At 50.3% G+C, this 25,889-nt stretch overlaps 8 protein-coding genes across 8 annotated transcripts; 4 read left to right on the plus strand and 4 right to left on the minus strand.

Annotated features, from left to right (window-relative positions):
- Window positions 1-959: 959 nt before the first annotated feature.
- TRIVIDRAFT_152376 (uncharacterized protein) lies at window positions 960-5,959 on the plus strand (the record flags this gene model as incomplete). The annotated part of the gene is made up of 2 exons (XM_014100232.1): window positions 960-1,617; window positions 5,574-5,959. 2 exons carry the CDS (start codon window positions 960-962, stop codon window positions 5,957-5,959), a joined length of 1,044 nt encoding a protein of 347 aa, XP_013955707.1.
- Window positions 5,960-6,363: 404 nt separating this feature from the next.
- Window positions 6,364-8,703, minus strand: TRIVIDRAFT_52372 (uncharacterized protein; the record flags this gene model as incomplete). The annotated part of the gene is made up of 3 exons (XM_014100233.1): window positions 6,364-6,568; window positions 6,648-8,596; window positions 8,659-8,703. The coding sequence occupies 3 exons, from the start codon at window positions 8,701-8,703 to the stop codon at window positions 6,364-6,366; spliced, it is 2,199 nt and encodes a 732-aa protein (XP_013955708.1).
- Window positions 8,704-9,179: 476 nt separating this feature from the next.
- On the plus strand, window positions 9,180-10,869 carry TRIVIDRAFT_209408 (uncharacterized protein; the record flags this gene model as incomplete). Its single annotated transcript, XM_014100234.1, has 4 exons — window positions 9,180-9,328; window positions 9,402-9,408; window positions 9,469-9,782; window positions 9,840-10,869. 4 exons carry the CDS (start codon window positions 9,296-9,298, stop codon window positions 10,593-10,595), a joined length of 1,110 nt encoding a protein of 369 aa, XP_013955709.1.
- A 720-nt stretch (window positions 10,870-11,589) lies between these two features.
- TRIVIDRAFT_52396 (uncharacterized protein) lies at window positions 11,590-13,117 on the plus strand (the record flags this gene model as incomplete). The annotated part of the gene is made up of 2 exons (XM_014100235.1): window positions 11,590-12,290; window positions 12,400-13,117. The coding sequence occupies 2 exons, from the start codon at window positions 11,590-11,592 to the stop codon at window positions 13,115-13,117; spliced, it is 1,419 nt and encodes a 472-aa protein (XP_013955710.1).
- Window positions 13,118-13,597: 480 nt separating this feature from the next.
- On the plus strand, window positions 13,598-15,179 carry TRIVIDRAFT_230840 (uncharacterized protein; the record flags this gene model as incomplete). The annotated part of the gene is made up of 1 exon (XM_014100236.1): window positions 13,598-15,179. One exon carries the CDS (start codon window positions 13,635-13,637, stop codon window positions 15,177-15,179), a length of 1,545 nt encoding a protein of 514 aa, XP_013955711.1.
- Window positions 15,180-15,849: 670 nt separating this feature from the next.
- TRIVIDRAFT_70450 (uncharacterized protein) lies at window positions 15,850-17,439 on the minus strand (the record flags this gene model as incomplete). Its single annotated transcript, XM_014100237.1, has 4 exons — window positions 15,850-15,987; window positions 16,056-17,116; window positions 17,191-17,293; window positions 17,380-17,439. The coding sequence occupies 4 exons, from the start codon at window positions 17,437-17,439 to the stop codon at window positions 15,850-15,852; spliced, it is 1,362 nt and encodes a 453-aa protein (XP_013955712.1).
- Window positions 17,440-20,825: 3,386 nt separating this feature from the next.
- On the minus strand, window positions 20,826-22,992 carry TRIVIDRAFT_216205 (uncharacterized protein; the record flags this gene model as incomplete). Its single annotated transcript, XM_014100238.1, has 1 exon — window positions 20,826-22,992. The coding sequence occupies one exon, from the start codon at window positions 22,901-22,903 to the stop codon at window positions 20,987-20,989; it is 1,917 nt and encodes a 638-aa protein (XP_013955713.1).
- A 1,510-nt stretch (window positions 22,993-24,502) lies between these two features.
- TRIVIDRAFT_222965 (uncharacterized protein) lies at window positions 24,503-25,048 on the minus strand (the record flags this gene model as incomplete). Its single annotated transcript, XM_014100239.1, has 1 exon — window positions 24,503-25,048. One exon carries the CDS (start codon window positions 25,046-25,048, stop codon window positions 24,503-24,505), a length of 546 nt encoding a protein of 181 aa, XP_013955714.1.
- Between the last annotated feature and the right edge of the window lie 841 nt (window positions 25,049-25,889).

Consider the following 25,889-nt stretch of genomic DNA (forward strand, 5'->3'; position numbering starts at 1 on the left):
GCTCAAGCGCGATCCTCAATGATATGGAGTGATGCGTCAGGTAGAGATCTCGATAATCAGAACAGCCAGGACGACACCATGCAAACCGGAATAAATTTAAATGCAGCCGCGGCGCGAGGGGATGAGGATGCCATTCGCTCCCTGATTGAAGATGGCCGAATCTTTAAAAAAGGCCGCAGAGAAAGGAAAAGAGCCTTGAAACTTGCTATCCAGGGAGGGCACATAGCAGTTGTCAAGCAGCTCCTCAGGATTGATGTCGATATAAATACACGGGATACACACGGCCGAACGGCGCTCTTCTTAGCTGTTGAGCAAAGTGACATGCCAATGGCGCAGCATCTTATTGAGTCCGGTATTGATGTGTATACCAAAGATCACGACGGCCTGACAGCGCTACATATGGCCATTCAAAACGGTAGTAGGGAGATTATCAGCGCGTTGCTTACTCCCAATACCCACCGAGAATTCACAGATGAACAAGTCCAGGAGGCAATTTCATGGGCTCAAGAGCAAGGGCACCTATCTGCCGCCCAAGTGGCTAGATACGAGTCAATTCTGAGTCATGCTCAGGCGACCTTCAGTATTGAAGATCGCACTGCAGCAGCACAAAGTATAATACAAGGTGATGATTGGTATGCTCTTATCGATTCTCTGTTGGAACCTGCATCTTTCTGCCTTGTGAAAACTTTGCCGCATAGATCCAGAGTTTCCAGTGTCGTTTTCAACCACAACGGGACGCAGTTTGCGACTGGCAGCTACCAAGGAGATATGCGGATTTTCGACACTATGACGAAGGCATGTCTATGTCACCTAGACTTGAATATAGACGCCAGAGTCTATCCCGTTTGCTTCACTCCTGATGGACAATCCTTAATCACTGCAGCTCAAGCATACGCCAAGGTAAGCAAGCCGTCAATCGGATCACCAATAGAAAATTGTTCGATGCCGAATACTAAATCATGTTTAAAATACAGGTATGGGATATTACAACGAAGACCGCCCAATATTCTTTTGTTCACAAGGAGAGCATTCATGCACTTGATGTCTCAAAAGATGGCCGTTTGCTTGCATCTGGTGATGGCTGTGGCACTACCAAGCTTTGGAATATGGAAAGAGGAGTGAAAAAAAAGGAACTGAAGACTGTTGACGCAAGAATTAATTGTGTTAAGATATCCCCGGATAGCTGTTTTGTGGCTGCAGGTGGCAACCGGGGCTCTGCTTGTGTTTGGGGCTTGAAGAGGAAAAACGCACAGAAAAGAACACTTCACCACGGAGGGGAGGTCGAGTCAATAGCCTTCTCTTCGAATGGTAAATATTTAGTTACTGGTGGAGGGGATTCCCTCAGATTATGGGACCTGGACGCTGACGAATGCCATTCAGAGATCGAGAATTCTAGGCATGGGTTCAAGTTCCTATCGGTGTGTATGACGCCAGACGATAGGTGGATTGCAGCTGCCTCAATGGACGGATCTATCCGCTTCTGGGATTACACAATGGGGAAAAGCCACTATATATTCAACGCGCATAAGAACGCAATTCGTTCAATAGCGTTTAGTCCCCACGGTGGTTATTTTGCGACAGCTTCTGACGATGGGACTGTGCGTATATGGTCATACGGTCCGCCTAGGCAGCCATAGAGTGGAATATTTAAGGACGGCTCATCAAGTATCCCTCCTGGCTTACTATATATCTAAGAACAATAAAGCTTCTATTTATAAATATATACTGTCACTTTGTAAAGTGAAAGCCCTATATTACAATATTCTTTTGCTATGCTACGATGCTTTTCTTTTTACTATAAGTATAACCTTGATCCAGCTGGATAGCTTTGATCCAGCTAGATGACCTTGATTAAACGGGATAGCCTTAACTAGCTAGATGATCTCGACTAGCTGGATGACTTTAATCCGGATAGATGGCCTTGATCCAGCCCTTCCTCTCGATTGATGACAGTGAGGATTTGCCGCTACCTGGACTCGGCTTAAGTAGCTCTTTCAGAGACTTAAATTCTCTATCCTCTATTTGAGGACAAGAATCGTTATCAATGTCGGACCGTAATGTCCACAGGGTTTTCGAATAGATTACCACCCTTGTGCGAATTCCGCGGCAGACATCTATAGTATTACAGAGGTCATGCTCAACTTCCTTATGGTCGTCGCTCTCATGACTACCTTGTATATATAGCCACTTGATTAGCTGGGCTCAGGACATAGAATTAGGTTAAGCCAACTCACTCTAGGTCTTGGCAATAATCTCCATATCTTGTCATTCACGATTCAACGATTTAGTTGAGAACAATACCCGAAAAATGGTCTTTTTGTTTAGAAGGACTTGGCCCTGGCTGGGCACCGTCTCGAATCGCCGATGTTGGGTCAGGCTCAGGCGTGCCTTGCGGTTAGCATGGATTCTGCACGTGCAGGACCACTTCGCTTTCAGCACTTTAAAGAGTGTCTCGGTCATTGCTCGTATATGTTTGAAAGGATAGTTCGAGAACCTGACGGGGCACACGGAGTTGGACTCAATATCAAGTTTTTCGAAGAACGAGGTCGCTACGACGAAAGCGTTTAGAATTTTTTCCTTCTTCTCGGCATTGCCGGGATCCATGCAAACGATGGAATTCAGTTTGCTGCCAAAGTCCTTGAAGATGTCCTCATCTTCGGGTAGTACTCTTCGGAGGGCACGTAGCTTTGGATATATATCACCTTGCCTGTTTCAAGTCCGAGGCGCAGATATTCAGCCCCTTTGCCCTTCCCGGACAAGAAGCTGTCCTCGAGCCGTCTTAGAACATGTTATAGAATGACCTGAACTTTTTTATTCTCTTCTAAATCTCACGATACGATTTCGGTGGGATTGCAGGCTGCAAGATATCGATGTAAGCGTTCGGCGTCGCGTGTAACCCGAATATAAAATCCCAGCGTTGCTGTGCTTTTATCGTCAGAGTCCGCTGAAAAATCCTGGCCTACTTCAATGAAACTAGGCAGAACTGCAGTGAATAGGTTGTATATATCCTCTGTATCAACCGGCTCGGGAGTTCCGAATAAGCCCCAGGCACCCATGGTACTTAACTTCAATGGTGAAAGCGTATGTAGTTAGTTGGTTCGGGCCGGACCGTTCAAGACGGGGAAACTAGGTACTACGCTCGACTGTGGCCTTGTTGACCAAGGAAGCATTGATGCCCAAATCTGGAGCAACGTGCGACTCTCAGCCTCGTTTCTCATTCCCCGCCTAGGATGCATACCCATGTACATACATGCATATGTAAATGCCTCTTAATATAGATAATTACATCCTAAACCAAATTCATTTGTGCTCTTATGTCTGATATTTTCACGTAAGTGTTGATCTAGCTTGGGCAACACTGAGGCTTCCTCTCTTCACTTGCGCTTCCTGTGGGGGGTGACGATGAGGTCACAAAGGAACGACGAAGGCAAAGGGATAAAATAAACTAGATGACCAAAGGCACTAATCTCAACTGCAAAAGAAAGCAACGTGACTGTGTATCTGAAAATGTGTGATGACAGAGATAGAAAAACTAGCTAAGGTGTTGGAAAGCTTGGATTGGTCAGATAGGGCATACGATTGAGGTTCCACAAAGCCCTGTGATACAAAGGAAAATGCCGCTTCGGATGTTACAAATGGATATGTGATGGCAAAGAAAATACTCTGCTTTGTGAGCTTTGCAGCCAGGCCTAGTTGCTTTGTAAGATGTGTTGCAACAAAGCCCGGAAATTAGCCCACATTCCAACATAAGGCAAAGTGCAGAGGGAGAAATAGATAACTAGGACGTAATTCATTGTCAAAGACCAAGGAGCTTTTTAGCAACAAGGACGCAACAAAATTTGGGTTAGGTAATTGTGGGTTGAACAAATCTATAAAAGGAGAGCTCTCTCCCTTGATTGATGGAATATCATATATAATTATTACCTACCTAGCTGCAGCACCTGTTCGAGCTCGCAGGGTTTCACCACTTTAATCTCATCACTCTTTTCCGTGTGCCTCGATTTCTGACATCCATCAACGCATATCAGCTCTCACCATGTCTGCTGTCGAATCTGTTTCGAACCTCGTGCAGCAATGTCTTGAAAAGTTTCATGAGGCAATAACAGACACAAACGACATAGACTATCAGGACCAGTTGAAAACCAGACTGGCACGTTTCAGCTCGTGGATTGATAATGTCGAAGCCAAGGCCAAGTCTAGTGTATCTCTCGACTCTAGCTTTCAGCTTCATTGCCTTGAAATATTAAGTGGCTACTTCAATCTCCTTTCAATTGTTTTAAATGAACACCTGGAGACCGGTAGTAAAGGCCATAACATGGCGGAGACATTGTTCAACATAGACTCCCTTATCAGAGGCATGGAGGAAATTATGATCTCGATACCCAGCACTGGCGAGGTATCAAGAAGTCGCAGAGTCAATAAGTCATTCAACCTTGACGACTTCAAGCGATATTTAGAATGTTGGTTGGGAGACCAGTCTGCAGAAGACTACTTTGAAGACGAGGATTCAGCAGATTCCTCCCAACGTCAACCTGATCAAACAAGGCCTTCAACAGCACGAAGCGACTTATCAAGTGGAGGTCTCGACAACCAGAATAATCCGGCCGATGGTACGCAATTAGAAATTGCCGAGCAGTTTCTTATTGAGTCCGGCGCTGATATGAATATAGAGGATCACGACGGCTTAACAGCGCTACATATGGCCATTAAAAAGGGTGATGGGAAGATCATCAGAGCGCTGTTGTTTCCCCCGAACGCGTACCAAGGATTCACGGACGATCAAGTTCAGGGGGCGATTTCATGGGCTAAAGAGCAAAAGCATATATCTGCGGCCGGAATCCTAAGCGACCTGTGGACAAGGTATCAAGCAATTCTAAGTTTTGCTCAGGAAACTTTCAATATCGAAGATCGCACTGCAGCGGCAGGAAGCATAATACAAGGTGATGATTGGTATGCCCTTATCGACCCTCTATTGGAACCTGTATATTTCAGCCTTGTGGATACTTTACAGCGCGGGTCCGTTTCTAGCACGGCTTTCATCTACAACGGGAAATATATTGCGACATGCGACTCGAATGGAATTAGGCAACTTTTCGACCTTGAGATAATGCGGGATTTATTTCCCCGAAACTTGATCCGAAACTTTGTTGTTAACGTTGCTTGTTTCAGTCCTAATGGACGATTCTTGGCCGCTGCGTCTAATAACCTCGTCCGGGTAAGTAAGCCGTCAATATGATAGATCACCAATCGAAAACTATTCGATATCAAATACTAAAATATGTTTAAAACGCAGGTATTAAATCTTGAATGGAGAGCTGCTCCATATTCTCTTTATTCCGAAGAGAAAGTTTTAACACTTAATATCTCCAATGATAGCCGTTTACTTGCATCCGGCGATTACGGTGGAAATGTTCATCTTTGGAATTTAGAACAAGGAGCTGAAATTCAAAAATTCACCACGTGTAATAATGTACCAATATTACACCTTAAGATATCCCCGGATGGGCGTTTTATAGCTGCAGGCTGTATAATCGGTAATGCTTATATTTGGGACTTGACGACGGATGCTTCAGAGGGAAGAAGCCTCCGCCACAAACTGGACTCAGTCTGCTCAGCAGCCTTCTCTTCGGATAGCAAGTATTTAGTTACCGCAGCAAAGCATACTCTCAAATTATGGGAAATGGATACTGGCGTGTGTCTTTCAGACATTAGGGATGACGAGCTCGTTTTCCTATCCGTGTCTATGACGCCAGACGATAGGTGGATTGCAACGACCTTAAATGACGGGTCAATCCGGTTCTGGGATCGCACAACGGGAAAAAGTCACTGCATATTCCACGCACACAGATGTTATATTATTGACGAAATAGTGTTTAGTCCCCACGGTGGTTACTTCGCGACAGCTTCCGACAGTGGGATTGTGCGCATATGGTCATACGGCCCGCATAGGACACCATAGAGTGGACAAACTAGAAAATATATAGTAATATTAGTATGTTTGGAGTTCTTGAAGATGGCAGATAGCTGATAGTTCCTTCAATTACGTGGCTGAAGAGATGTGGCAGATTTTGCAAGAGGTGTCCTGTCCTTCAGGCATCATCTTAAGTCACCTCTACTGGGGAGTCCATCAAAATGTACCGGCTCATTGAATGGAGAATGAAAGCATTCAAAATTCCTCCAAGTCATCATTCGTTCAACGAAAAGAACAGCTGCTAGTGGTATCTTCAAAAAGTAGGTATGCACAAAATATAGTCGACACAAAGCCCCTCTACCAGCCAACACCAACAACTCCACCCATCATCAAAAACGCTATTTTCATCTCGTAAATGTCGTTCAAAACACACAAAACATCGAGTAGCTCCTTTATATATCGGGAAGTGTCCGAGTTTCGTCCTGCATCTCGTCGCCTCCCAGCTCCTTTTCCAGCTCATCAGCCACAAAGCCCTCGTAGTCGTCCAAGCTCTTTTGCACGTGAATCTTGAACTTGATCACGTCGTTCAGCATACGATCAATCTCTGTGTGTAGCTCTTCTCGTAATGAGTTGGCCCGTAATACAAGCTGCTCGTATCTAGCGTTGGTGATATGTGTTAGCCATTCTGATTTGCTCAAGAGGTATGTGGTGAGTTTCGTGCAAGGTGAAGACTTACTCTATGGTGGTGTTAATCTCGCGCTGCTCTAGCAACTGCACGGACTCGGTCAAGCCGGCGCGCATCCTGGATAGCTCTTTTTCCATCTTTTCGATTTGTGCGTCAGATCCCATCTTCTGAGCTGTCGCAACCTCCTTTGTCTTTTCGTATTCCTCTTCAGCGGCCCTGACTCTGTGATTCAAGGCTTCAACCTCATTCCGCTTGTCCTCGATGGCCTCCTTAATACCATCCAAGAGCTCGTGGTCTTTCATCATATCGTCCATGACAGCACTTCGACGCTCTGCAATCTCCTTCCGCAAAGATATGAAACTGCTTCGGATTTGGCCCCTCAGATCCAGGTTAAGGACGTGTCCTGGTTGATAGCCCGTTGTGGCATCAACCAGTAGTCGGTCTGTCGCGGGGGTATGTGTTGTGCTCGAGCTTTTCCAATTGGACGAATTCATCTCGTTCTCATTCAGCGTGACCTGCAGCTCATATTCTCTGCCCTTAGCATTGGCTGCGGTAGCTGGGATGAGAGCTATTTGGTAGGCAATGGTGTTGTACTTGTCGACCACGCGCTCCAGCTCATCAAGCCTTCGGCTGGCCTCTGCCTCCTTTTCCATGACCTTTTTCTTAATCTCCTCCAAGCGCTGTCCAGCCGACTCGATGCCCCTTTGCAGACGTTCCCGTTCAGAAGTCATGCGGTCGATATCCTGCATGCTAATGCCTTGGTCGTCAACAGCTCTTTGAAGTCCCCGTCGCTCCTCGTCCGCTTCTTTTAGCTCTTCCACAACTTTCTCTAGCTCGTCTTGTAAAACTTGGATGCGCGCCTCGTATTTTTCTGATCGCTGGATGGCAAGCTCGTTGTAGTCTTCAAACTTGACACGGTCTTCTTCCATGATTTTGAAATGGTTATCCAAGACGGCAGGGTCTGGGGTTGACTTTTCAAGGTCTTCTATTTCCTTCAACAGTCTCTCGTTCTCTGCCTCAAGCATCCCAAGCTCGGCCGCGTACTTTGCGTTGGACTCCTCAAACGCCCTTGCCATGGCTTCAACGTGGGGGGCCAATAGTCGTTCGGCATCTTCATCACCCATGTCGTCATCCATAGCTAGCCAGTCTCGGTATGCACTGCTAAGAAAGTTGAAGATTATCTGATCGCCGCTTACATCGACGCCGGCGTCGAGGCAAGCATCCATATACTGGTTGCTGGCGTAGCCATCGAGCATCTGGGTCAATTGCATCATCCAATGCAGCAGACCAAGAAAAGTACTCCAATTCTGGCCGCCCACGGCTGCAATCTGACTTTTTGTGATGCTGCGCTCAAACGGGTATCGAAGCTGCTTAAGAATGGGCGGTACCTCTTGATCGATATTCTTCTGGAACTTGTGGCTGGGGTCGATTCGATGGTAAAGCCACTGGAACATGAAGTTGAAGTCTTTTTGCGTCGGTGACTTGAGAATGTTTTGCGATAACGAATGCTTCATCTCCATCTCAAAGTTGTTTTGCACCATGTAGTCCATCAGCTCCTGGGCGATTCGGGCTTGGAAGGATCGGTCTCTCAGTGGCCGCGGATCGCGAGGGACGCCGGCTGCCTGGGGTGTAGTTTGGAAGAAGCTCTGGTGGCTTACGGGGCCGACTGTAGATTGCCGTGGACGATACACGCTGCTCCGTCTGTCGCTGTCTGTTGAGGGCCTCGCGGCCAGCGGCGTAAAAGCAGCCGGATTATAGGTCGCTCTGGGCTGTTGAAAGGATGTTCGCTTGATGGAGGACAGGCCAAGATCGCCCAGGTTTGCGCCAGATGATGCGCGCTGGAACATTGGCTGGTTCGGGCGCGTCACTGCCAGGGAGTGCCTAGATCCCGACATTGATCGGCCGTGAGCGGTGCCGTAGCTGGAGTGGCCCGTATTCTGGCGCTTCATCGTCGACCCTGGCGCCGGGATCCCGCTATTTGTACTGAGGCCGCCCAGCGTCTGCGGCGTAGGTCAGCGGACGATGCGGCGATGTTCCAGATTGCGACGGAAAGGGAACCTACCTCTCTTTTCCTGCGGACGCTCCACAGCCCCGTGTCTTGAGACATTATGAGCAGAGTCTTCCCCTTTGCCGCTGGTTGCGGTTATGCGACGCTATCCGAGCAGCTAACAGGCGATTCGCGGTAGGTGTAGCGACTAATTTCGGGAGCAGACGACAGAAATTTGACGAGGCGGGTTTGGTATGTTGAAGCTTGGTAGGCAAGGCTTTCGTGGGGCCGTGGGATTGGGGGGAAAAGATAAGGCAGTTGCTCGGTGAGAAAGTAAACAAATGCCTGATTGGCCAAGAGCGGACTAGTGCGAATGGCCGGCCACACATGCGCACGTGATCGCACTCGCGCAACAGCTGAAAAAATAAGTGGGTCTCAATTAGTGATGCTTCCAGAGCAAAAGAGTACAAGGTACGTACCGTTGCCTCGGTCCAGCATGTTTTGGCGCTTTTGCGGCCGCGCTCAGCCATCCCGGTTCCACAAATTACCGAGCTTCAACATACAGTCGCATCCAAGAGCTTCTGTCTTCTTCGTCTCTCCTTCATTCTCAGCGTCGATATTTCATCGCCATCGCCCTGAAAGTGCGTCTCCTGTCGATTCTGGTGATTCTACGTGGCTGTGAGGCTCGGTGAGAGCAACGATATCCATCATCATGGCGATACGCGAGGAAATCGTGGCGTCTGCAGTAAGTGATGCGTTCCGTCTCCTTGTGATCAACACTCACGGGTTTGTCTCTTGGCTGACTGTTACATGCATAGGCACAATGTTAGTTTCGACTCTCGACATATCCACTCCCTCCAAAACGCAATGTTAACAGTGACGCAGTTCTACAAGACCCCAGTGTTGCAACGTCGTCCGTCGAAAACAAAATCTCGTTTCTTCGAACCAAGAATCTGACACAGGAGGAGATTGATGCCGCCATTGCGAGAGCGGGAGGCGGCAGCGGCGCGGTAGCTCCTAGGGCTCCCTATGCTGGCGCGCCCCAGGGTCCTCCTCAGGGCCCTCCTCAGCAGTATTACCAATCTTACCCCCAGTATGCGTGGCAGCCGCCTGCGTCGACACAACGGGATTGGAGAGATTGGTTCATCATGGCAACCGTGGTGGGCGGAGTCAGTTATGGGCTATACTCCTTGGGCAAGGTAGATACAACACTTTGCGCGTCTTGAGCCACAGCTGTACTGACCACGAGACCATAGCGTTATGTATACCCCCTCGTAGCGCCGCCTACCCCTGAAAAGTTGGAGCAGGACAAGAAGTCGATCGAGGAGCAGTTCGACAAGGCCTTCTCTTTGGTTGAGCAACTCTCCAAGGACACAGAGGCACTGAAGGATGCCGAGAAGCAGCGGACGGAAAGACTGGACATTACGCTGGCAGAGCTGGACACCATCATGACGGAGCTGAAATCAGCAAACAAACGCCGGGAGGACGACGCGCAGCGCATCCGCGACGAAGTGCAGAGCCTCAAGGACGCCATCCCAAGGGCCATGAACAATCAAAAGGAACTCACCGACAACCGACTTGCCGAAATCAACACGGAGCTTGCCAGCCTCAAGACTCTCGTGTCACAGAGGATGAATGCCAACTCAAATAACTCTGTCTCAAGCAGCTACTTCCGAGGCAACAATGGAATCAACGGTATCAACGGATCGAATGGCGTCAACGGAACCAGCGGAACGGCTTCACCCACGACAGCACCCGGCCAATCAGTAACCCCCCCGCCTGTTGAGAGCGCCACGGAAGCGACTGGCACGCCCAAGGCTGATGCCTCCAAGGGCCCTGTTCAGAACAAATTCAACAGAGCCTCTGGCATGTCCATTGGCTCCGGGGCCAAGGCGTCGATCCCAGCCTGGCAGATGGCCATGGCTAACCAGAATGCCGCATCTGCTGGCTCGTCGTCGGGCAAGGAAGCCGAGAAGGCCACCACTGAGACAGCAGCAGCCGGCAGCTCGTAAATAATTGCTTGCTTGAGTTTCGCCATGCATTGTACGATTTCGATCAAATTGTGGTTATTGTTGCGCTACGTACGTACGGATAAAGGGACAATGCAGACACCAATTGGATAACGGCCGGAGCGTTGGGTTGCTCTATCAAGTTTTTATGTATTTAATATCAAATGGACCACATACAGTTTCATTTATTTTATTTTATTTTTTCGTCGGTTGGGTTGCATATTACTATTAGAAGAAGAAGACAAAGAAGAAGAAGAAGAAGAAGAAGTCATCGTCGCTGTTGTCGTACCATGTAGAAACAAAACATCATTATAGAGTCCATCCAATATATGCACCAGGTACTCCGTAGATATGGCGGTTGTATTAAAGTGAGGAGTGAGATTCCAAAGAGACGGACGGGCCGAGGCTCGGGCTTCTAGTTGCTCCCGCCTGCAACCACTAATGCACGCTAACCAAGGCCGTCGGTTTCTACTACTATGAAGGCCATCCATCCCTACTTGCCCACCCCAGATCCGGGCCTGTGAGATATGGATGAGCTGGAATCAATGCCACCTCTCGCAAGCTTTACCCAGATACAGCAGACTACGGGGGGGTTCATGTGCGGATTTCGTCTCGAGTAATGGCCGCAGCAGCGGGTGCAGCAGCCACGTGCCGGCCCATCCCGAGTTGTTTGATTCGTGCCGGAAATCAATTACGTGCTGGACTTGTTTGATATGGATGGATATGTCATAAATACTTGTAGCCCAGCCGGCCAATCGCCCAACTTTCCATACTGGATATACACACCACCTCACCCACTATGCTGCTGTCCCTAGGTATATAACTATCACAGGATACCCCTCCCTATTAATCCTTGGGCCTTGGGAGCTACTCGAGTTCTCTCTCTTCAATCTTTCTACTTTGCTCCTCTTCCTCCTCAGCAAAAATGAATGACCCTCCTCCAACCGTGGCTCGTCCACTGCCATCCACCACCGCCAAGCTCACTTCGGCCTTCAAAATGCTCCTCCTCCTGCTCTCCAAAGTCCCTCTTCTGACCCGAGTAGCCATTCTACACGTCTTGAAGCTCTCGGAACAATCCCAATACGTGGATCTGCAGTCCAACCTGGTGGTGTCGTTTATGCGCGCTCTCCTAACACCAGCTAATCCACACTCGATTTCTTACACCCAGAAGCTCACCACGCGCAACGCAGAGATCAAGGGACGGATATGGGTCAGCTTATATGCTTCGCCGCCGCCTCCTGAGACGGACATCAGAGACTCGCTGCTCCGTGCCATGGAGAGCATGAGAGATGCAAACTTGACAGGAGGCAACACTAGAGTTCCTGAGCTCACATCTGTAGAAGGTGAATGGACGGGATATCGAGCCGCAGCATCGAAAAAGGACCCCCTGCCCAACATTTCAGAGTCCGCCAAATACCACGAGCTCATGAAAGAATGCAAAGAGCCCACCACCGTGCTCTACTTCCACGGCGGCGCGTACTATCTCTGCGATCCCGCCACGCATCGCCCCATAGTCAAAAAGCTGGCCAAGATGACAAAGGGAAGATGCTATTCAGTGCGATATCGACTGGCGCCTCAGCATCCGTTCCCGAGTGCGCTGCTGGATGCCCTCGTTTCATACTTTACGTTGCTGTATCCGCCTCCAGACGCCTATCATGAAGCTGTGGAACCGGAGCATATTGTTTTTGCGGGAGACAGGTAAGTCCAAGTGTCTATATCTGGCAAAAAATTGATGCTGTGCAACATTCCACGTCCAGACTATCATCTACATGTGGCTGACCCCGACTGTCTCTTGTGTGTGATACAGCGCTGGTGGAAACCTTGCTCTCGCACTATTGCAGCTCGTTCTTCAGCTGCGCCGTCTCGATATCGACATCCAGTGGTACGGCGAGAAGCGCAAAGTCCCTCTACCGGCCGGTGTCTCTTGCGTCTCTCCCTGGGTTGACATCACGCAGAGCTCGCCGTCGTGGCACGTCGAAGATGCTCATCCTTATGACTACTTGCCCAGAATACGACCTGATTTCGAAGCTCGAGTTCCCCCATGCGAGATATGGCCGGCAAACCCCCCACGGAAATTCATTTATGCTGACAATGACTTGGCTGTGCATCCGCTGGCGACGCTCATCATGAATCGTTCTTGGGAAGGGTCACCGCCTGTATGGATGTGCACAGGCTGGGAGATACTCTCCTACGAGAACAAGGCGTTTGCAATGAAGCTCTTTGCGGATGGCGTTCCTTTGGTATTTGAGGAATACGAGGCCATGCCGCATGTCTTTCCTCTATTCCTGACTCGTGCGCCCAGTTCACGGCTTTGTGTCGAGAGCTGGATCAGATTTATCCGCCGCGCAATAGAAAACCCAAAGTCAATAGAGGCAAGTGCAACGACCATTAAGGCCCCGACGCTTGAAGAGGTTCCCCTGAACTTTGATGAGCTTCTAGAGGATAAGCTTGAGGACATTCAGGCTTCTGTTTTGAAAAGAGCAGGCGGGGGAGCTAAGAAGACAGAAGTCGCAGCAAGGCTATGATAAAGCGATATACCATATGGGGTAAAAATTACCTGGGCATGTGAAACGGCATTATGATATAGTGTGTATAGATATATGTAATTAGTTATTTTCAACATGTATGCTTATTTGTTGTATTCTACCATTGTTGTTGAGGCGGGACACTGCCAAGTAAATGTGCAGATCATTCTCTAGTGTGTATCATCCATGGACATATTTCTACAGCTGTTAAATTAAATATTACCTACTTAGAATTCTGAAACAGCTTCATAATCCTTTTATAGAAGCTTCACACAAGCTCGACTATTACTATCGAGCTTCCCTAATAGTAGTGCTGCAGCTTAATCGTGGATCTTACGTTGATCTTACTGGAGTTCCTGCACAAGACCCGGAGCTTTATCGGCCCCGCCATGCCACCCTATTGGCCCTTGCTACCCGCAGCTGTCGATAAGATCCATGGAATTTCATCCTCCTCAACTCCAACCCTCTCCATCTCCATCTCCCAACTCCAGACCAAGCCAATTGGGCGTCCCCCGCCATGGAGCGCCATAAGCAGGCCGTGACCAAGATCGCCGCCGCTGTCCGCGGCTATTTCGAGCGCGGCGAGTCGTACCGCATCTTCCACGGCTCGACCAACAGCACGCGGCCTCGCCCCGGCCCCGGCCATCGAGCCGTCGACATCAGCGCCCTCAGCAATGTCCTGACGGTTGATCGCGGCGCACGAACGGCGCTGGTTGAGCCCAATGTGCCCATGGACCGCCTGGTCGAGGCGACGCTTCGCCATGGCCTGGTGCCGCCTGTGGTGATGGAGTTCCCCGGCATCACGGCAGGCGGCGGCTTTGCGGGCACGGCCGGCGAGAGCAGCTCGTTCCGCCACGGCTTCTTCGACGAGACGGTCAACTATGTCGAGATGGTTCTGGGCAACGGCGATGTCGTGCAGGCATCGCCCAACGAGCGGTCAGATCTGTTCCGTGGCGCCGCAGGAGCCGTGGGTACACTGGGCATCACGACATTGATGGAGCTCAACCTCATTGAGGCTCGCAAGTTCGTCCGAACCACATACCACCGCACAAACAGCGTGGCCGAGGTAGCAGAGCGTGTCCGGGCCGAGACGCAGAACCCCAGCAACGACTATGTCGACGGCATTCTCTTCTCCAAGGATCACGGCGTTGTCATCACCGGCCAAATGACCGACGACAAGCCCGCCGACCAAAAGATCCAGACCTTTAGCCACGCCAGCGACCCCTGGTTCTATCTGCATGTTCAGGACCGCACCAAGCATGCCAACACCAGCGCCGACACTGTCACCGACTACATCCCGCTGGCCGAGTATCTCTTCCGCTACGACCGCGCGGGTTTCTGGGTCGGCGCCCAGGGCTTCACCTACTTCAAGTACGTGCCCTTCACAAGCTTCTGGCGCTGGTTCCTCGACGACTTTATGCACACCCGCATGCTCTACCGTGCACTACACGCCAGCGGCGAATCCGCCCGCTTCGTCGTCCAGGACCTCGCCATCCCTTACGACAAGGCCGCCGAGTTTGTTGACTACACCACCGACGAGTTCGGCATCTGGCCGCTCTGGCTGTGCCCCCTCAAGGAGACGCCCGGCCCAACCTTCCACCCAACATGCGAGACGGAAACCGTGACGGCCACCGATGGCGGCAGCACCACCACAAAGGTCATCCCCAAGCCCATGCTCAACATTGGCGTCTGGGGCTGGGGCCCCGAGAACCACGACGAGTTCATCACCAAGAACCGCGCGCTCGAGGACAAGCTCGTGCAGCTCGGCGGCCGCAAGTGGCTCTACGCGCACACGTACTACTCGGAGCCCGAGTTCTGGCAGGTCTACGACAAGCCGTGGTACCAGGCGCTGCGCGAAAAGTACAGCGCGACGACGCTGCCGTCGGTGTACGACAAGGTGCGCATCGACGTCGAGGCCAGCAGGAGGGAGCGCCAGATGTGGAAGAAGTCGCTCAAGAGCAGGTGGCCCGTCGGCGGGCTGTATGGCATCTGGAGGAGCATACTTACGGGGGACTACCACCTACATAGAAACGCTGAGTGGAAACACAAGGGCGAGGAGTAAAAATACATGCTAGAAGAACAAGAATACATGGTAGATATATAAAAGAGGGAAATGTGATGGGAAATAGATTAGATACGAGAATGAGGTTTGCTCACTTACACCGAGAACCTCATGACAGCCAAAATGGAGAGAGCTTGCATGGATCAATAAAATGGATGGATACCCTGAACGAAATGAGAATAGGAACAGTTTCAACTTCTAGCGCATCATGTCTATTTCATTTTTTCTTGTTCTTTCTTTCAAAGCATGGCCCGTAGAAAACGTGGCTCATCTCTAAATATTTACACCAAGTATGCCCAATCATATAGAGAGCAATCGTCGCTTCATCCTCGTCTTTTTTTTTCCTCCTAGCAACCCCCTCATTATGGCCCAACGCCTCGTCTGTCTATCCAGCGGAAGGACAACATATAAAAATCATAGCAAAAAAAAAAAAAAAAAAAAAAAAAAAACCAAAAACATGTCACCTGCATATTCTTCAGCAGATGAGTCTATCGCTGTGCTCGTTTCGTGCCAGTAGACAGTTTCCCATGTAATAATAAAAAAAAATCGCCCAACGTGGTAAAAATAGGACGCCGTGTGCTCCCATGCCGCACAAATTATTCAAGTATAAAAAGGGGGGTAATCTTTTTGAATGTTCGACGAAAAAGGTTCAGAAAGGATGAAAAGACGCTTAAGCCTTTACAGAGTACTCGCGCTTGAACATGTCGTCGACCTTCTCGAGGTAGAAGGTGCCGGGGGTGATGGTGGAGGCATCGCCCTTGGGGGTGTAGTTCTTCTGGAGATGGGCCTGCTTTCGGAGGTTGCACATCTAAGAAATCAAGTTAGCATACTAGTCAGGAGATGGATAATTGATATTGAAATGGAATCAAAACTTACCTCGTCATAAGTCTCAGGAGGGACAGCGCGGCGGGCCTCCAGACGAGCGGGAATGTTCAGAGTCTTGCCAATGGTCTCGACGCTGCCGACGACGCGGAGAGACAGGAAGGTGGCGGCCAGACCAGAGCCGTAGCTGAAGAGGCCAATTCGCTTGTTCTCGAGGGCCTTGCTGTCGGTGAAGGACAGCAAGCTGGCCAATCCACCCCAGACACTGGCGCAGTACATGTTACCGCACAGAGTAGCGACCTGGATGGCGGGGTTGACGCGCTCCTGGTAGCGCTTCTTGGTGAGGGTCATAAAGGCCTTCTCGAGACCCTTGTCGGTCAGAGACTTCTCGTAGTCCATGTCGCGCAGCTCAGGGGCGACCTCGGCGAAGGCAGGGGCATCAGCGTTGCTCAAAAAGTCGTGGTACAGCAGACGGGCGTACGACTTCTGGACCAGCTTGCAGGTGGGAGCATGGAAGGCAAGGTAGTCGAAGCGGTCCAGGGGGGTCTTGGACTCGTCGACACCGTTGGTGGTGCCGTTGGCCAGCTTGGCCTCCTTCTTGCAGTAGTCACGGTAGGCAGCGTCGAGGGCCTTGGTGTAGCAAGTCAGAGAGAAGTGGCCGTCGACGACGGGGTACTCGCTGGTCAGGTCGGGCTTGTAGAAGTCGTAGGCGTGCTGCATGTAGCTGCCACGCAGACCGGGCTCGACAACAATAGGAGCGTTAGGGCCAACGAGAATGGCGACGGCACCGGCGCCACCAGTGGGGCGGGCAGCACCCTTTGCGTAGAGGGCAATGTCGCCAGCGACAACAATAGCATCGCGGCCGTCCCAGGCGGAGGACTCGACCCAGTTAACGCTGTTGAGGAAGGCGTTGGTGCCGCCGTAGCAGGCGTTGATGGTGTCGACACCCTCAATGTTGGTGTTGTCGCCAAAGAGCTGCATCAGGACAGACTTGACAGACTTGGACTTGTCGAGGATGGTCTCAGTGCCAACCTCGAGGCGGCCGATGGAGTTGACATCGATGTTGTAGTTCTTGAGCAGTCTGGAGGTGACGGTGAGGGACATTGAGTAGATATCTGGAGGCACACGGTCGAGTCAGCTAAAGTTCAGGGGAGAGACGAGGGAAAAGAGCGAGCAACTCTCAACGTACCCTCACGGTCGTCGCAAAAGGCCATCTTGGTCTGGCCTAGACCAATGGTGTACTTGCCAGCGGCAACGCCATCGAACTTCTCGAGCTCGGTCTGCTCAACATACTGTTTGGCAAAGCAATTGTCAGCGACGTCGTGTCTCGTGGGATGCGGGATACGGGAATGGAGGGGCAATTCGCTGGGGGACCAACCTGGCTGGGGAAGTAAATCTCAATGGCCTTGATGCCAATGTTCTGAGGACGAGTGGCCATGGTGCAAGTGGACTGGGTGCAATTGAGCTGTGGGAAACGCGAGGCGAGTGTAAGGAGAGGAACTGGAGAGGAACTGGAGAGAGAGTGAAGCTCGTGAGGGAATGGATGTCGACTTGATGAATGTGGAACGTGGCGGCGTGCCTGTGCATTTAAATGTTCAATTTTCACCGCACTCTGTGGCAGGCGGTGCGCATCGCTGTAGCGTCTGAGCTGCAGCAGAAACAGGGGACTTGGAGCGCTTCTGCCAGGGGTCGGCCACGGTGGGTTTAGTGGGTTCAGCAGCGTGTACTACAGCAGAGATGGTGGGGAGGGGCCGTTTTGTTGGCGGCCACCATAAATTGAGAGCAGTACAAGTACGAGTACATGTACCTATGTATTGCACAGGACGGGCCAGATCGCGACTACGAGTACGGCGGCACAAGTACGAATACATTGCGTCTGAGCATCCAGATACGAGCAGCTCAGGTACTACTACCGCTATTCCCTTTCTACTGCGACTGCGACTTGGCTTCGCATCCCTGCTCATCTGACTGTTACTGTTATCTCTGATCTTTCTCTCTCTTTCTCTCTCTCTCCCTCTCGCTTTATCTCCTCCACGCAACCAGGGAAAAAAGCTTGTGGGGGGGGAAACGGATACAGGAACACGGACTAATTCCAATCTAACCAGCACCTCTTACTCGCACCAAAGATATCACACCTTGTTGCTACCGTGTCTCCTTTTTCTCCCCTTCGTCTTCATGTTCCTTCTCTCCGTTGCTGCTCCATATTTCCTATTAGCCTTTCTATTAGGCCGGGCCTTGCGTCGTCAAAATCGGGGCTTTGGGTGCCGAAAGCTGTTAGCTCAGTGTCTCTATTCCCATCCATCAAAGGCACAATCTCACCATCAACACCGCTGCGTTGTCAATGCCCCACCGGTCCTGTTTTTTATCGCTCGTTGCCTCCAGAACTGCTTCTTCAACATGCCAGTCCCGCGCCAGTTGGGCTCCACCGCCATCTAGAGGCTACTACTACTACTATGTAAGCTAGCTAGGTAAAATCTCACTTTCCCATCTAGATAGCCGTGCCTGGTATGTACAGTACAGTAAGCATCAAAAAGCGTCATAGCGTGTCTATTTCGTATATTCGTAGTACAATGCAGGACAAACAGACGAATCCAGAGCCTTGTGAGGCCTCGCAACGCATCCTTCTGTGGCGAACGGCGGGCATCACTCTGAGGCCGCAAGGCTACTCACCGTGGTCTCTCTCCCTTATGGTCAGACTCTGCACTCCAAGACGCGGCCGTGCACAGCTGAATACTTGTTCGGGATAATGGCCGATTCCTACCATGCAGCTTGATTCCTTTCCCATAAGTTGCCCTCCTTCGAACGCCTGTAACCACATGGTCTTCCATATGGCGACACCCTTGCCCCGCCCCCGTTTCCAATGCTTATAAGACACGGAGATACGGAGCTGCAGTTCAGCTACCTACATAGTATATCCTCTCAGCTTCGGAGGGATGTATCCACCTACATGTACTCCGTAGAGAGTCTCTCATTCATCAGCACTCCGCATCATACATACTGAGCCATGGAATCGTCATCATTCATCTCAGATTCAGCAGCAGAGAGGAGCTTGGGCCCCCAGAGCAGTACGGAGTACGAGTACCTGTTTTGGTATTCTGGCAATGCCGCTCGGATTCCGGGCCGGCCCCACTTCCGGACGGAACAAGGTTCGGATCCAGGCGAGCGAGACATGCGTTTTAGCTGGATGAATCAAAACGAGATCAGGTACCCAATACGAATTCACCAATGCCGAAATGCAATGGAAACCTGTCCGCAGCTTGTAGCTTTACCAATAAGGTAGCTTAGCTCCATGATGTGTCGCATTTCGTCAGATTCCCATCGGTATTATACCGTGCATGAAACATTAAGAGATTGGAGATTGACCAACGAAAACAAAGTGCGAATACGAATACCTCCCGCCAAAAAAAAATTGTCTGACTAAAACTGGAGGCAGTTTGCGCTAAATACGAATACGCCCCGATTTATTTGCGGTAATTACACGTTTACAAGTCGTCTCCACACTGTTATCGTCGCTCATTGGCCAGACATGCGGCAGATCTGCTTTGCATTGGATCCGAACGTACTCGTACCTTTTCCTTTCGTAACGCCATATCGATAAACAATCGCCAGTTGGTAAGAGGGATGCAATCGCGAATCCTGCTCGTTATTCTAGTTTGTCGTAGTCGCATTGAGTCTTTTCCACTGCCGTCATATATCAAAAATGTAACTTTTATTCTCTATGATAGGAACGTTTGCACTTTTTCGGCCAGTTTGATTGCTATCAACAACACGTGGGCTATCAAACTTCAGACAAAGCCACCTCGTTGCATGCAAACTCAATCAACAAGATAAAGCAAAACCTACATCCCACAAGGATCACAAAAGTTAGCTTAGTACAAGCTCTGCTGCATTACATAAGTTAGTAAGTTTATATAAATACTATATTATATATAAAGTAATAAAGTAAATAATAATAAATACAAAACTACGTATTATTAGAAAAGAATGGATATTTCCTTATGTATGGTATTTGTTATACCAGAGCTTGACGTCTTTTTGTTTTTAGCTTAATGAGAATAAATTGTAGATTTATTTTTTTACTCTACTAATTTATATAGTGAGTAAAGTACTCCGTACAGCGACTTTATATATTACGACCCACCTCATGCAATATATCGGGCTTGTACCAGACTAACCTTTGTGATCCTTGAGGGATGTACATCATCATCCTAGTCAGCCGTCGATCAGACAATGATTAATACAAAATACAACCCAAAGTCGCAACCGCAACACCCCCCAATCGTACGACAAAGTTAGCCCTCCCCATGTGTTGCGAGTCAGTTCAAACACTAGAAACAATCAACAACGACAACAAAACCCTACACCTCGCTTTTTTTTGCCTTGATTCCCACTTACACGGCAGATGTCGTCGACCCAGCACAGCGTCGCACCAGCGCATACCATGACGACTTATTTTGTCCAGCCTTGTGGCAAGGGGAACGTAAGCCTAACAGTATTTCATCCGTATGCAAACCCGGCAATGGCAAAACATCTATATGAAATGTGATAGATCTGGCCCATGACACCATCGAGATGCTGCTTATCTCGGGTCATGGAGTAGTATCAACAAGGCGGCGGCCATCTAATCTAGGCCGGGCCGGATGAAAATGGACGCACGGCATTGTGCATATGCCGTCAGCTTTGATGTAGCCATAAGCCGCGCGCGTGAGAGTTAATCGATGAAGAAAAAGGATCCAAGGCGTGCGTTGCAATCAATCCAATAGAGGTTGATGGAATTGCAACAAGCCTTATCACGAGCGCTCACAAAGTATGGGACTAATACGTCATGCATGAGCCTATCAAACGAATAGGCTCTTGGAGTTGATTTCATCAGTTATTCTATTTGATATCCCAAAAAAGGGCTATTTCGCCCAGGCCAAAATCTCTCAATCCCAGAAACGCCATGCTATGCAACCCGACATCTGACTATCCGTCTGTCCAACGCTTCACACCCGCTCATACTCCGAATCCGATGCAGTGTTCTTCTTTTCATCTTTAGCCACCTCGGGTGTCTCCGCCTTGACCTCTCCTTCTCCCGTGGATTGAGGCTCCTTGGGAGTGTCATCGGCGCTCTTGGTTTCGGCACTCTTCTTCTGGTCTACGCCTTCAGTCTTTGCCGTGTTGCCCTCGCTCTCCTTCTTCTTCTGCTCCTCTTCAGCCTTGGCCTTCTTCTCTTCTTCCTCCTGCTCCTTGCGTCGCTTCTCAGCCTCCTGCACTTCCTTCTCCTTCTTATCCTTGCGAGTCTGAATCACCCAATCATCTGCAGCCTCAAGGGCGTCATCAGGTGACCGCTTATGCTTGAGAAGCAGTCCCTGGATCTCGGCAGGGCTGAATTCATGCTCGGGGATCTTGGCAGAAAACTGCACAGACAGAACCTCAATGCGCTGAGAAATCTCCGCATGCTGCCTGGCCCACCGTTCCTTTGCCTCCTCATCCGGCTCGATGCGCTTGGGCGTGCTGGTACCGCTCTTGGAGCCGAGGGCCAGCTCGGTCGCGGAAATCTCGCTTTCAAAGGGAGCGTAGATGGCGCGGAAGATGGACTCGGTCATGGTCTTGTCAGCAAGGCTAAAGGGGACAATCATGTCTACGCGGCCGGGTCGAATCAGCGCCTTGTCCAACTTGTCGATGTGATTGGTTGTCATGATGAGAAGACGGCCCTCCTGTGAAGCGACTCCATCCAGAATGTTGAGAAGGCCAGAAAGTGAAAGGCGCCCACCCGATCCTGTATTGGTAGATGGTGGCTTGGGAGAATTTGGGTTTGAATCGGGGGCAGGCGTGGCATCTGGCTCCTCTCGAGTATGTGTCAAACCAGCGGTGTCGATGTCTTCAAGGAGGACAAGACAGCGAGTAGGCAGGTTGCTGAAGAGAGAAGTGAGGCCTTCCTCCGTGGCATTGATGGAACTCAGGCTGACAATGTAAATCTTCATCCTGAAGTATCCAGCTAGAGCCAGACTGAGCGAGCTCTTTCCGGTACCTGGAGGGCCGTAGAGAAGGTAACCGCGTCGGTAGGGGATACCACGGTTAGCATACCACCGGCGAGTAGCAGGGTTGAGGTAGTCGGCGGCATCGTCAATCAGATCCTGCTTCATCTTCTCGCTCAAGATGACGGTTGAGAAGGGGCGGTTAGGACGGGACATGCTGCGCTGCCAGTAAGGCTCACCACCGTAGGCAGAACCACTGGAGCTGCGATAGATTAGAGTCTTGCGCTCGTCCTTCTTGAGGTACATCTGACGGGCCTCCAGGAGGAGTTCCTTGAGGAGTCGCGGGTTGCGCCCAAAGCACGAGATGGAAAGCTCCTCGCGTTCGCTAGCACTCTGGAAGTTGATTTGCTGCTGGTTCTGGTGGCGTTCAAAGAACAGAGGCCAGCCCTTGTACCAAAACAGATGAGAGCCGAACGAAGGGGTATAGTGCAGAGTCTGCTTTGGGCCCAGGATATCGACACTGATCTCCTCGTCCCCGTCCTCGTCATCGCTATCGTCGTTGGAGCCTCCCCAGATGTAGCTACTGCGAGAGTACAGGTCGGTATTGACCAGGAACCGTCGCGAGTTTTGAGAAAACTTTTGTCGCGAAATCCAGAGCATCAGCATGTTGTAAATCTCGTCGTCAGTGCGGACCCTGAATGACGACATGAGATATTCGTCGATCCATGCCCACGCGGAGGTGCTGAAATAGCTCCATACAAAATTCAGACCGAAGATGGCGACAAGTAGAGGGATGTAAAAGTTGAGGTCGATGCCCAGGTAAGTGTGCAGGGCCGACGTAAACATGGAGAAGCCCGGGAAGAAGTAGTCGAGGAGGACGAATCGGGGATTGGGGACAGCCCCGTTAGGGAACTGCGCCGACATATTGATGAAGGGATCCATGGTGGGATGCAAACGGCGAGCGCTCCTATGTGTGTGGTTTTGATGATGAATTGCTGGAGTGTCTGTGGGAACACGCGGGTTCCGACCGGCGACACTTTTCGTCTGAGATTTTTGTCCGTCTGATGTCACTCGCCACTACGAGCTGGTATGTATCGTAGACGACGAGATTCCAGACTGGACAAGTAAAAGCCGCAGATATGGCTTGTTACCAGCCCACGAGGGAATAGGGGAGAAGAAGAGAGAGAGATGGACTGGTTATGAGTTTGTCTTGAGATTGACGATCATGGCATCTTTATATAAGAGGAAGCCAAGGACAGAGCCTCTCTGGCTAGACACGGATATGGCTGCGGCGCTGCTGCGGCCTAGAGCCAGTGGAGCCTCCAGCCGGCGCACAGGAGCATGTGAATGGCTGGAGGGACGGTGTGGAGGAGGCAGATCTTGTTGGATGACTCCCGCCGAGTGTGGGACTGGCTGGCTGCCTGATCTGAGGCCCTCTGTTCGGAGCCGTGAGGCGCAAAGTTGAAGCTGCATGTGCTGTGCCATTCTCGTCGTCTCCATGTAAGCTTCAAACGTCAATAGAAGGAGTTTGATGCGTGATGCGTAGGTTGGAGATGTGTAGCGTTTTGAGAGCAATTCAGATGGAACAGAGATGCAAGCTTCTCCCTTCTTCTCCTTCTCCCTTCTCCCTTCTTCTTCTTCTTCTTCTTCTCAATTCGTGCTCGTGCTCGCGTGCCCCCAGAAAAAAAGGTTGGATGCAATGCGCTGTTAGGCCCACATCATCATGCAGCGTCAATGTGCAAATCGCATGTGCAAACGCTTCTCTCTCCACACAGGCCTCCGACCCGATCGTACAGGCATGCAAATCTGCAAAGTTCACGGTCGATTACCGACTGAGTCACAGCTGCCAACCGAGATTTGATGCGCTGTTTGGTCCGCTAAGCCTCATTCCGGCGTCGCATTGCATTGATACTCCAACCAGCTCTCCGTGCTGGTTCTCGTAGGTGCCTCGTAAGGCTGCCTGGACAGCGGGTGAGCTCCATAAGCGCGAAGCCAAGTCGAGCCAAGTGCGGTGGTCAAGGAGACGAATGGTGAATGGATGATGCAGTTGAGCGAGGACAAGCGGACGAGGGGCGCCTCCCATGCCTCCTTTGCTGTTGGCGCACAGCCACTCCCGGCGTGCCAACTGTGGCTAGTGCCTTCTTTCAAAACACGGCCAACCCGGGAGTTGCATGAGAAACGTCATTGGGTAGTTTTCATCAATCATGGGTTTTGATCAAGTGGGTTGATGTTTTTTTTTTTTTTTTCTCGTTCTTTTCTTGTAATTACAAATGTAGAATCATCATGTTGTATCCTCTGGCCCGAGGCGGAGTGTCTCGGCAGGACACCAAGGTACATGTATGGTACATGTTGTAAAATGCACGGGCTCGTATAATGGAGTATCACAACCTCAGCCTCGTTCTCAGATCGTCATCATCTCCACCTCGAGCATTTTTGGTGTCTGTCTCGCTGTGTCTTGCCGTCCTTCCCCAACGTCCATCTGTTACATAGCTTGACAGATAGAGAAGTAACAGAAAGAAAAGGGATGCAGATGATGAAAGCTTAATTCCGTCCGAAAGGTGGCAGAGGGCCTCCAGGGAAATTGGTTCCGGGGGGGAACCCAAACGAAAAACCAGAACCTCTTGGAGGACCATGTCCTGGAGGAACCATTGGGACACCTGCAGCTCCTGAAGCTGTTGGATGGGGGAAATAGCCCGCCGGCTCTCCAAATTGCCCTGGGGCAACATTGATTTCAGGTGACGATGCCGGGGACGATGCAGTCGATGTACTCTTCTGCCTGTTTCGCTCACGAGGATTTCTGCTCCGACCGCGCCTCTGACGGTCCTCAGGCTGGACGACCCAGAAAAGCTGCGTGTCACGACCAAGAAAGTCCCATCTGGAGGCACCCTCTCCGCCCTTCTTCTCCTTTCTCGTCATCTTCTTCATTGTGGTGGGGAGCGAGGCTCCTGCGGCATATGCGATGAATCTCAGAGGTAGCCCTTTCTCTCTGGGGATATCAATGTACTCAGTGTCCCATTTGCTTTTGGAGCTGCCTTGGGAACTAGAACTATTTGTGCTCGAGGCTGAGGTAGAGGAGGAGGAGGACATGTTGTCCAACTGAGATGGAAAAGACGGCAGCAAATTGTTTTCCGTGGACGATGTAAAATTTTTTGTTTCTGTTTCTGTTTTAGATAAATAGATTAGTACGGGATCCCGATACCGAAGCAATGGGGACAAGTTATAGCCCTTGGAAACAGGAGCAAGCAATGATTATATGTACCTTGGCAATCACTAGAGAAAGCCTCCAGCTGAGACCTGGCATATATTCAGTGTGTTGTAGTTACACGGCGTCTGTCTATCTCCTTCTCGTTTGCTCAAGTAGTGAATGCGTTCCGCGGTGCAATGCTGCAAGAGAGGGCATTTTGAAGCGAATAGCCATAATCATGAGCGGTACGAGCTCGGCAGCCGGCTTTGACGCAGATTTATTTTACAAACGGTAGCGGAATAAAGAATCACGGCTAGATGCAGAGCTCCAGAGTCATGAACAGCCCCCCGCTTGTAAGACCGACTCAAGACAGTCAATAATGACGAACAGGCGACATGAAGCTTGCTACGTTCACTACCACGTACAAGTCAACACCTTAAAAGTAACTTGGCTGTATACAGGCGTGCAAGTGAAACAGTGCAGATGGACGCAGCGCTTAAGCAAAACATGGCTGCAGATGGCGGCACATCCAGCCGAGACAAACAGACAAACTGCATCTCTGGTTCGTTCCTCCATCAATCCACCGGACGGAGTAATATGAGAAGATCGGGATGCAAACACCCGGTGGAACTGGGGCTTGGAACAAGAGCGAATCAAGCTACTGAAGCTGAAGTAAATGTCGTCATCATTTCATCTAAAAATAACAAAGAAAAAGGTATATACAATGAGAAAAGAAGAAAATAT

The sequence above is a fragment of the Trichoderma virens genome (assembly GCF_000170995.1).
Source record: "Trichoderma virens Gv29-8 chromosome Unknown TRIVIscaffold_70, whole genome shotgun sequence".
Taxonomy (NCBI): Eukaryota; Fungi; Ascomycota; class Sordariomycetes; order Hypocreales; family Hypocreaceae; genus Trichoderma; species Trichoderma virens.